Raw genomic sequence first — 11,698 nt, forward strand, 5'->3', positions numbered from 1 at the left:
GCTTTACCAGTTTACCGCTTTAGTTAATGCCTTAATGGACCATTAGATTTAGGGCTTTAGTAGTTTAGTTAATGGACCATTAGATTTGGGGCTTTAGTTAATGGACCATTAGATTTAGAGCTTTAGTTAATGGACHATTAGATTTTATTTGGGCTTATTTTTGCATTTTATTTGGGCTTTACTTGCACTCTTAGAATTTGGGGAAAAATACGGTAGCACCTTCCGAAACGATACGGTAGCACTGTTTTATTTGGGCTTTAGTTGCACTCATAGAATTTGGGAAATTATACGGTAGCACCTTCCGAAACGATACGGTAGCACTGTTAACAAAACTAAAAATTTTACCCTTCGGAGACGAAATAATACGGTGGCACGTGCCACCCATGGCGACACACTAGGTCCGCCCATGCCTTAGTTTACATTTGATTATTGCATATGTTTTTTCATATTAGTTCGATGGAATATTGTGTTTTAATTATTTAGATTTAATAATAAATAGCAAGAACTAGCGAATCGAATAAGTTACAAGTTATTAAATCAAAAGAATCAAATAATCCATTAATTATTTGGAAAATGAACTTGAAACACCAAAGGTTACAAGAAGTCTTAATATTCAAGGGAGTAACATGTTGAATTTTTAAGACAAATGAAGCAAAATATTCTAAAACAGTGACCAATTACGTTAAATATGAAACCGAGAAGTTCAAGGGTAAATTAGTCATTAATTGAGAATTGTGGTCTTTGTAGTACTAATGCTTGTTATAATTGTCGTGTTTGATCAACCAGTAATTGCTCAATTCTAAGTGTAAGAAGAGATCTGAGCATTTGATCACCTTTAATTTCAAACCCACTCCTGAATCGCGCTTAATTAATATGGGATTGATTCAGAGCATCTGGGTACATCATCATAATCTGCATCCAAGAGTTGAGATCATTTCTTACGTTTCTCACTTTACCTTTCTTTTTCACCGGAACCCAATCCTATATATGATTTCAAAACATTTACAAGATGCATTGCATGCTCTGTGCTACATGTTTTTTAACTGTTTAACATGTCAAATGTATTTTGATGTCACGTGAAAGTTTCTTATGAAGAGAACCTATTTTTATAGGTTTGTTGGAGCATATATAAGTTGGGATGCATCATGCATGTAAATCAGAAAGTGGACAAACCGAGTTTGTTAAGGATGAATACATGTTACAAGGTACCTTTTGTACTGTACCAGATCAATAAATTAGACGTCACACATTATACTAGACAGTTAACAAGATCTCATGATACAACTAATTATTTAAATTCGATTTCACGCATTTGAATTTGGCAAATACAACGATGACAAGTACGCTAATTTAGACTTAGGAATTGTCCTAGCTATTTTGACATTATTTTAAGTTCCAAACTGTTTTACAATTATTGAGATGTATAGCGTTATTCAGTGATCGTTGAATTAATATTTAATAAGATGTCACAGTCACAGTCTATGTGAAATACAGATGGTGACAAAAGACAAAAGTTGTTTATAAAAAGTTATATATACGAAAAAGAAGGTCAAATGCTATCGTAATTTATATCTGTTCATCTCTTAGCATGTTATTACAATAGTAATTGACGACAAAACAAAATATAAAACTTTTATTTATATGACTAAGATTTGATATTTTTCCAAAGTATTGGGGTCTAAGTGATAATTTCCCCTATATAAAACTCTTCGATCTTCATGTGAGCCAAAACGGTTATGAGAACGATCCTCTGTATTACCACCATCACCGGAAAATCTTAAATCCTAATTCAATCCCACCACCGGCCACCGCTACAACCACCATTAACGTCACCATTTCATTCCACAACCATGGCGAAACTTCGATTCTCTCTCGCTCTTTTCACTACGTTTCTCATATCGTTATTTAATCCCAATCAATCATCAACATTCACACTCACTAATCAGTGCAACTATCCAGTTTGGGCCGGTCTTCTCTCCGGTGCCGGCACTCCTCCACTACCCACCACCGGCTTCCCTCTCCAACCCAGCCAATCAAATTCCATTTCCGTCCCTACCAGCTGGTCCGGCCGCATGTGGGGTCGCACCCTTTGCTCCACCGATTCTACCGGCAAATTCTCCTGCGTCACCGGCGACTGTGGATCCGGAACCATCGAATGCAACGGCGGTGGCGCCGCACCTCCTGCCACCTTGGCGGAATTCACACTTAACGGAGCAAACGGGATGGATTTCTACGACGTCAGCCTTGTTGACGGATACAACCTTCCCATGATGGTGGTACCACAAGGCGGAGCAGGCGGAAACTGTAATGTCACCGGATGTTTTGCCGATTTGAACAAGGACTGTCCATCGGCACTCCGGCTGACGGGCGCCGGCGGCGATGGTGATGAATCTGTCGCCTGTAGAAGCGCATGTGAAGCATTCGGAGATCCGATGTACTGCTGTAGTGGCGCGTACTCGACTCCACAAAGCTGTTCTCCGACGTCGTATTCGGAGTATTTCAAAAACGCGTGCCCGACGGCGTACAGTTATGCTTACGACGACGGAACCAGCACGTTTACTTGTTCCTCCGCCAACTACGTCATCACTTTCTGCCCTACTCCGGCGAACAGGTAGATTTTACTGTTTTACCCTTTTCTTTTATTTTATTTTTATCATTTAGCACAAAATGGTCATTTTTGTCAGTTTCATGTCTTTTTCTGTCATACAAACTACGATGCGATCGGGTTCTCATTTCGCCAGGCTTTTAATTTAAATTATTTCCTTTAACCCCTGTTTTATGTAAAATTGACTTTTTACTCCCCTGTAATTATACTAAATTAACTTAACTCCCTTGTATGTTTAAGAAATACCTATTTTGAAAAAAACTATAGATTTGGTTCCTTTTTGTTTGTCAATATAACATTTTACATCCCGATAGTTTTGAAATATACAAAATTGTAATTTAAATTTGATAAAATGACAAAATTACCCCTAATTTAACGAAATTTATGATAATTATTAATAATGGAGATTACATATAGACAGTCTCTACAAACCACATGGTTAACCAAATTTCTAGATTACTCTTTTAAGTTTAAGACAAATTAAATGAGAAAGTAACGTATTTTAAATTGATTCATATTTTGGATAATGTACTTTTCAAACTTTCATTTTGGTATTTAAGATATAAAGTTTTAAACATTTAAGTATTTGGATAACTGGTTGAAGCATTAACCGGTTACCATGTTGATGTGGCGAGTGATGTGGTATCCGATTAATGTTTCAGTAAATAATACTAAATTGAATATCACTCGTCACATTAGCATGGTATACGGTTAATGCTTTAACTAGTTATTCGGGTATTTAAATGTTTAAAATTTTACATCCAAAATTTAAACTTGTATTTTCTGTATTTATTTGTTTTTTATAATTTTGTATTCTTAATAATATTTGAACATTAAAATATTAAATATATGGATGCATGTGCAAGTCGACAGTCGGTGTGACTGCCGACTGAAAAATCGAAATTGAGTAATATTAAAATAAAATAAAATAAAATAAAATAGAAACATAATGCCGCCCACGCAACCATGTTGTGGTTTCCAATTATTTATTTATTATTTTCATATTTTTTCGAGTTTCGATATTCTGAATTTATTAAATTGCGTGCAGCCGAAAAACGACTGGAGCCGGCCAATCGGAAGCCAATAGCGGCGGCATTTCATTGGCTAAAGCTTTCAGCATTTCTTCCGTTATTGTTGCTGCTTTCATATTGACGCCGGCTTGGCGGTTATAGTATTAGCGGGGACGTTTTTACTGATATACCCCTGTTTTTTTTATTTTTTATAGCCGGCTTCATTTCGCCTAAGCCGACTAGAGCTCTTAAAATTTGCCTATTTTTCGAATGTTTGTAACCAATTGTAAATTTTAGAGTTTGGTTAGAATTATGGATATGTTGTTTTTTATGAATGTTAGTTTTATTTTCACATGGTTTTTTTGACAATTTATAAATCATGATTTATTGGTTAAAAACAGGTTATATTATATACTATGATAATTGTAAGAATTTTTTATTTTAAGATATTGCTTTACATGATGTTTTTTCATTTAAGACTAAAATTTAATATATTGGTTAACATATATTTGTTTTATATGTATTCGATTCATAATGTATATTTTTTTCATGTGTAATGTTTGTTTCCAAAACAGACCAAAAACATTCACATTGTAAAACAGATACATATGAAACAAACATATATTAATCAATATTCTAAATTGTAATCTTAGATGAAAAAAAATCATATGAAATAACATATTATGCATTAATACTAAAGGTTATCTTTTATTGTACGAGTTTTCAAAAAAAAAAAAATATATATATATATATATATATTTATTTGTATGAAACATAATGTTTGAAACCAACTCATTTGGATTTATGATTAAAAGTAAACAACTTTGAATTTGTCTTGTAACATCAATTATGAAATATTATAATTTTAATGGTACAAAATATTATAATACATCATGATTAAGGGGCCGTTTACCAAACACTTATCCGGTAAGTGCTTACCAGTAAAATTTAACATTATTATTTACTTACTGGGTAAGATTTTAGTCCATCAAAACGACATTGTATGCAATAATTCACCTGGTAAGCGCTTACCGTGGTAAAAATCGTCGCCCTCACTTACCGAGTAAGACTCATGGTCCTTGTCTCGCTCTTATCGGGTAAGATTCTTAGTTCTTACCATATTCATCCGGTGAGGTAATGTGACTTGGTAAATGCTTATCCAGGTAAATGTTCGGTAAACGGCCCCTAAGTAGTGTATCATGAATCATGATTCATGCTGAGTTGATCTTGGTATACATTTCTTTCTTTACGTTTAATTATTTATAGAACACGTCAAAGTTGATCATATGAATGAAACTAATTTGGTTAAAAACAATTAATTCTTTTGATACTGATATCTGAAATTAATGATAAGATTATATACTTTTAATGGGATGGCATTCGGGAATAAATGTTACATTTTTTTTTTGAAATGACGAGTTCTGTCCAAATCCAACGTTGATTATATCATACCGATTCAATATCATTATTTTACCTTTCCATTTTTTAGTATTGGAGAAGAGGGGAAATATAATGTCAAAGAAACAGGATTTGACAAATATAATGTCATTTTCATGACTTTTATCTTTGATAATTCTATGCTTTATTATTTAACATGGATGCATTATTGCACGATTAACACCTAATGTAATAGCATGTGGGGCACTTAACAAAAGAAATCCAATGCCCGTGAACAAAACCTAATGCCAAAATGACTAAAACGCCTTCACGTGACTAACACATGAGTCACTTAATTTACGAAACAACGCCCATTACGACAAGAGACGAAAATCTTAACAGTATCCAAAAGTCGAGCGACGAAAACCAAAGCATCCGTAAACGACACAGACGATTGTTGTAATTTACTCGTTAAATGATTACGATCATAAATATCTTATTCAAATCGTTATAAATAAATAAACACATAAATTTAAACCAAAATCAGCTTTTCAACAACTTTCCATCTTGCATACACAGAGAATGTGTCACCATGGCAAGAAAATGAAGAACATGCCCAAGAAACTTCTAAAAGTTCGTAAACAAAATACTTTAAAAAACGGATAAAAGGGGGATTACGTATACTTTTAACCTAAATATGCAAATAAAAAAGTAAGGGTTAGGACTTTATCCAACATGGTCCTAACCTATTTGGATATTATTTGGTGACATATAATTTAACCATATAAGATTTGAAGTATATAATTGAAAAAGGCAACACAACAACCACCATTAATTTCAAGTGTAAGGCAACAATAAGACATCATTCATGTGGATATTGTTGGGCTTTTTGCATCCTTGTTTTCATAACTCACATGGAGCTTAACATCACAACACTTTAAAATAATCATCTCTAATTATAAAATAATGGATATTGAATATTTGTTGTTTGAATCTTGTCGGTATTTTGAAACGGTATAACGAAGTATAGCAGTTACCGATATCACTTATAGAAAAAACGAAGTTTATTGTAACTATCTCATAAGATAATCTGAAGGATAAACTTGGCCAATTAAGACCATTAAGCGAATCACTGATAGAAGAGATGAATAAACCAATGCATACATGAAGACAGATCGGATGATGAAACTAGTTTTAGGGTTTTCAAAAGATCGATCTTTCTTCAGTGTTTTTGTTTATGTAATTATAAACCTCAAAGAACTGATATTAACTATGCTAAGATAGTAATCTGGTAAAATGTGCTCTTGTGGGATTTTTATTGATACGATGGTTGTTTTGATACAAACTGTCAACAACAACAAGATTTATCTTTGTTATCTCTAAGATTATCATATGTTCTTACAACATTTTCAACAAATTCTCCAAAAAAGAAAAAATAGAGATTTTGAGCTAACTTTTGGGTCTCACAAATTCTAAAAAGATAAAGTAGAAAAGCTATGATAAAATTCCCCAAATTTGAAATCGAATAAACAAAAAACCCGTAATGTCATCCTATCTCACCTTTAAAATAGTTTTTAGTGGGCATATAACGAATTATTATACAAGATTTATATAGCATACATTTACAATATGTATGTTCTAATAACAATTTATACACAAATGCATACACACCCAACGTGTGAAACAACATATGATACATTCGTTCCAACCTTTATGAAGAAAACTATGGAAACCAGCTATTTATGAATTATTCATAGATATCGTGATAAAATTCATAACAGATGATATTCATGAATATTGAAGTATATTCATCATGAATAATCCGAGTTGTAACAGAAGTAAACCGAAGAATTTACGAACCCAAACAAATGCATTACGAAGCAATGGACAGCAGCCTGTGTCTATTATTGATGAATAAATTATAAAATGCAGCAGCAAGAATAACTAGAAGTGACTACTGGTACACTCAAAAGTATTATAGATGAAAGTAAAAATAAATATAGAGCATATGATGTTTTAAAGTGTAATTCTCACCAATAACGGATAGCAGTGATCCTTCTCATAGTTAGGCCACGAGGCATCGCTGTTGATAAACCTCTCATGACGCCTCCAAACCTCTGTGTCGTAAACCTCATCTATTGTGAACTGCAGGCCACTCTCTTTGACCTCCGTTAGGAACTCGTCCAATGACTTGCCTCTTTTAGGGCCGAAAAGTATGGCTTCCGAAGGACCTTCCTTCTTCAACAAGCATTTTATGGTCTGAACAAGACCTTTGTGGAATTCTTTGAAGAAAGTGCTGCAAAATGACCACAAAGTTAAAGATTATACCAAAAGCCCTTTGACCCAGCGGTATTAGAGCCTTCGGCCTCCTAGGAGATCAGGTTCAAACCTCACCAAAGGTGAGGAGGATGTGTGAGTTTATTTGTTGCATTTGCCGTATAAAAATATTATATACTTCAAAAAAAATTAAAAATTATATTACAAAAGGGTCATTGGCCCAATGGCAGGTTACCAGTAGAGCCTAGCTGCCTTTGAGGTCAAGGGTTTAATGTTTAAACAAGTGTGTGTGAGTATTTGCCGTATATAAGTATTATATACTTCAAAAAAGGGTTGAGATTATATTAGCAAGTCTCAGATCACAATAGAGAAAAAAGTTGTGAAAAGCATGGTGACGAGTGTTTCCATTTGTTACAAAAGTTATTTACAAGTTCTTTGACATCTAGAGATCTCCAGCTCATTGAAGATCAAGTGCATAACAAACTTTGGTACAAACGCCTCATCAAGTCAATGATGGAAAACAAGGAGGAGGGCAAAACTGTAATTATCACTAACATAGATGGAAAGGTTGAATTTTTTAGGTGGGGTTATAGAAAGAACCATTTACGAGCATAAGAATGACTTCTGTAATTATGACATGATTAGAACATCCAGAAGACACTTGAAATGAAAACACAACGGAGGGAAAAAAAAAGTCAAATTTGTAAAGTTTACCAGTCACTTGCAACAATGATATCGAAGCGGTTGGAGATATCCAAGGCTTCCTGATTCCAATGCAGCATCATGCTCGTCACTTTTGTACCACCAAAAACACTGGAGTTTACATTTATGTTACGCTGAATATCTAAATGTTAAGCATCTCCAATTCGAAGCAAAACGAAAGGTCTTAAGTGCATTTGGTCAAGCAGAATATTACAAACAGGAAGACACAAAACCACTAAAGCTTCTCCTTTGAATACTTCTAACATGAATTTGAAGAGTGCACAATGCTAAATTTTCAAAGAACAATGAAGATCCACTTGAAGCCATACCATGAGATGTGTTTCAAATATCTAGAACCACAATTACCCTGCTTACACATGCACCTACCTGTAACAACACCCCATATTTTTGCATGAGCTACAAAATTGAAGACTTGTCATGTCAAACCAAACGAAACAAACCCAGTATATTCCACCCAAAGATAGGGCCGCCCTCCCCCGCCCAGGGGGGGATGGGATGTACTCTATCTGACCTCTACCTCAAAGAGTAGAGCGGTTGTTTCTGTGAAGATCCCCGGCTTGTGCTAAGTGTGCGAAAAGAAAGGAGAATACTTGCTCAAAAAATTTGCTGAGAAAGAACATACGAAGAACTCAAAAAAATAAGGAAGGCATTGCTAAAATGTGAAAACATGTTTATGAAAGGGATAACCATAAAAAGGATCACTTCTTGGAAGGCCATAAGAGTTCTCTGTGTTTGTGAATCCATGTTTCACTTCTGTAAAGTTTGAAGTTTAGTTGTGTTTCTCAATGTTTTTTGATAGAACTGTATATGTTAAGCAACAAGGTTAACAGTACGTCACCACCTAAGCACTTTTCTAGCTACAACTTGTAAGCTACTTGCAAAACCAACTCCTGCCACATGTAGTATTAGACACAGTTAAGGCTGTTTTTGTAAATAAAAAACTTTCCTACAAATAGCATTGAAGCTCTGACAATGATGGAACAAAGAGGATACAATCAACTACTTGAGGATTTCCATCTGATATAACAACTTCTGATGCCTCCGTGACAGCTGCAATAAGCAAGCCCGCTAAGCCGTATCCTGATCCAAGTTCAATGACTCTTTTAGACCTGAATTAGTAGAAAAGCTACATTACAGGATTAGGATGCGCTTTTATTAGTTTTTCCGCAAAGCATAGTAATAGTAAGAAGGAATTAACTTCACAGTAGAGACAAAACTTAGTAACCTGAACAAGTCTAGCTGCGATAAACAATAATATGCAAGGACTTCCTCTGATGGCCAAGAACCTATTCAATGAGGAAGGTACAAAAACGTTATGGAACACAGAAAGTAAAGATAAAAACAATACATAACTTGAAGAAAGGAAGAAATGAACTGAATGCTTGAAGAAAAAGAAAAAGGAAATCAACAAATAACATGGATTTGAAGCAACTGATTTTTTTAGATAGATGCCATACTGTGTATTGCAATGCCCCAAGAAACACAGCTTCCATGAGATGGTGGAGTGGTTCCACACAGAAGAGAAAAGGGAACAAGAAGAGATGTCACACGAGTATAATACAATAGTTGGGGACAACGACTGAGCACTATAAGAAGCCAAGCCAGAATGTAATGAAACACAAATGAATGACACAATGTGCAGGATAAGCTGGCCGTAAAAACAAAGGCATAGTGAATTAGTGTGGGAGAAAGTCATTCTCCATAGCTCTTGAGGCTGGGAAGGCCACACAAGCCTCCACTAAGGAATACTCCAGAATAATATAGAGAAATCTACATTCTGCTAGCTCAATCTTATATCATGTAAAAGGTTCAAGATGCATGTAGAAGCAAGGAGAAATGTAGGACGATATAGAAGAATCCCATGATCTAGATTCTTCCTTGGAGGGGTGGACTGTGGAGCTCGAGATAGAAGGGGGAAGCCCCTGACTTTGTAATCATCCAAGAAACCATAAGTATTGGAATGTACTAATAAAGAGTTTCTTCCATCCCTTTGTGTGTTCGCCATATTAGTGTTCCCTTTAACGCTTTCTAAGCAAAATCAGGCATAATCGTTGTCAATAAGGCCAAATAGAGATTGGAAAAAGTAAGCATGTGACACAAGGCAGATCACCTCTTTATGCTTAGTTTTGGGTTGCACCATCTTATAATTGGTTTAGGATTGAAATCATGTTATTGTACTTTAATCCGTCATTTGGTCCCCACACCAACCAACTGTGCAAAATTATAACATGAATTTCGAAATGTGCAATAAGTGCAATGGATGTTAAGTTGGGGACCTTGGATTTTTGGTTGTTACGTGAATTTTTGGTTGTTATGTGCAATAACTTTGATGAGTGAATCAAATATGTGCGGTAAGTGCAAAGAAATACCAATTAGCACACAAAACGATAAGAAAAAATATCTTTGATCAGTTTTTATCCTTATCCTTCTGTTAAGTTGGGGACCTTGGGTTTTTGGTCTACATGTATTATTTTTGTATTAATATTGTTTAGGGTGTGAATACCCTAGTATTTGTTAGTATATACCTCTTATGGGAATTGATCTTTTGAGTATAAAGAAAACTTACAAACAAGGCCCGTGTTGTCAATGTCATATGTGTTACAGATCTTAAAATCATCAAGGTTTGCACAAGTGTCCACTCTCTGACTGCATCAAATTACATAAGTTAGCAATAATTTGGAAATCAAATTACAAAGAATCCAACGATTTAACCTCTTTTTAGCCATGCTTTACCAGTAAATGTACAAGAAGGAAGGCTCAGATTATGATGCCTATACAATAATTTGAAACTTACATTGATAAATGGAGGTTATCATGCAAATAATAGGGTAATACAAAGCTTGTCTAGAAACAGCTTATTTCCGATTACACAATAAACTAACAACATTAGTAGAATGAGTCAAACAAATCTTACTACAAAAAGAGCGGGGTAGCATTGTGATTGGGCAATGTATAGCACACACAAGCTTCTCTTGGCTTCAGTAACGAAGTAGGCTTCACTTGTTCAAGTTCAGGCTGACCGTTATCCACTAAATGGAAGGGTATCAAACTGAACCCTTGATTTGCCTTTCTAGAAATACTCTTGATACCCGTTTCAGATTGCTCATCTGCACAACGTTTTATAACAGATCATGATCATGAATTTTCTTTTCCATGTTACTGTTTACACAATGACTATCACCAAAATCCCAAATCACATCTCAATTTTCAACATTCCATCAGCGTAAACAATCATCAGTGTTTTGAGATTTTCAAATGCTTGAAAGTGGGCAATTCCATTATTTATCCCGACAGAAATACTGAAATGAAGCTAAACTGAATCAGAAAAGGATTCAACAATCAGCAATCAGATCATCCATAAATTACTAGGTCAAATTCGTAATCTACAATCAGAAATAGTCAAGGTGTAGGCCAAATTGATTATGAAAGTGTTGGATTACCTGAATTAGTGGAAGGAGTAGAAGGAATTAGGGCTTGACGAAGGATCCTCCACCTTAATGATGATGCCTTTCTACTGTTCTCCATGTACCCTGTATCCTTTTGGTTCTTTGTTTTCACTAATTCTGTTGTCTTAAACCACGACTATTTCTTTTCTCTTTTCTTTTTCTTTCCACCTTCGTCTAATTCTATTCCTGCCAAATAAAATAAAAAAAAAAAAATATATATATATATATATATATATAGGGTTGGGTTCACGTGAGACCAA

The 11,698-nt window shown here is 34.7% G+C and overlaps 2 protein-coding genes across 2 annotated transcripts; one reads left to right on the forward strand and one right to left on the reverse strand.

Annotated features, from left to right (window-relative positions):
* Nucleotides 1-1,711: 1,711 nt before the first annotated feature.
* Nucleotides 1,712-3,945, forward strand: LOC112517056 (thaumatin-like protein 1b). Its single transcript, XM_025124369.1, has 2 exons — nucleotides 1,712-2,611; nucleotides 3,654-3,945. The coding sequence occupies exons 1-2, from the start codon at nucleotides 1,851-1,853 to the stop codon at nucleotides 3,775-3,777; spliced, it is 885 nt and encodes a 294-aa protein (XP_024980137.1). The 5' UTR covers nucleotides 1,712-1,850; the 3' UTR covers nucleotides 3,778-3,945.
* A 2,920-nt stretch (nucleotides 3,946-6,865) lies between these two features.
* Nucleotides 6,866-11,534, reverse strand: LOC112519470 (calmodulin-lysine N-methyltransferase). The gene is made up of 7 exons (XM_025127614.1): nucleotides 11,433-11,534; nucleotides 10,907-11,099; nucleotides 10,559-10,638; nucleotides 9,218-9,278; nucleotides 8,986-9,101; nucleotides 7,984-8,113; nucleotides 6,866-7,288 (listed from the first exon to the last, which is right to left on the reverse strand). Exons 1-7 carry the CDS (start codon nucleotides 11,515-11,517, stop codon nucleotides 7,009-7,011), a joined length of 945 nt encoding a protein of 314 aa, XP_024983382.1. The 5' UTR covers nucleotides 11,518-11,534; the 3' UTR covers nucleotides 6,866-7,008.
* Nucleotides 11,535-11,698: the final 164 nt, after the last annotated feature.

The sequence above is a fragment of the Cynara cardunculus genome (assembly GCF_001531365.2).
Source record: "Cynara cardunculus var. scolymus isolate 2C chromosome LG 1, CcrdV1, whole genome shotgun sequence".
NCBI lineage: Eukaryota > Viridiplantae > Streptophyta > Magnoliopsida > Asterales > Asteraceae > Cynara > Cynara cardunculus.

Coding starts and splice junctions, on each gene's coding strand:
- LOC112517056 (XM_025124369.1), top strand. CDS start 1,851: ATGGCGAAACTTCGATTCTCTCTCGCTCTTTTCACTACGTTTCTCATA. Junction 2,612..3,653: donor TGCCCTACTCCGGCGAACAG/GTAGATTTTACT, acceptor AATTGCGTGCAG/CCGAAAAACGACTGGAGCCG.
- LOC112519470 (XM_025127614.1), bottom strand. CDS start 11,517: ATGGAGAACAGTAGAAAGGCATCATCATTAAGGTGGAGGATCCTTCGT. Junction 9,102..9,217: donor TCGCAGCTAGACTTGTTCAG/GTTACTAAGTTT, acceptor CTACTAATTCAG/GTCTAAAAGAGTCATTGAAC. Junction 8,114..8,985: donor AAATCCTCAAGTAGTTGATT/GTATCCTCTTTG, acceptor CTTAACATTTAG/ATATTCAGCGTAACATAAAT.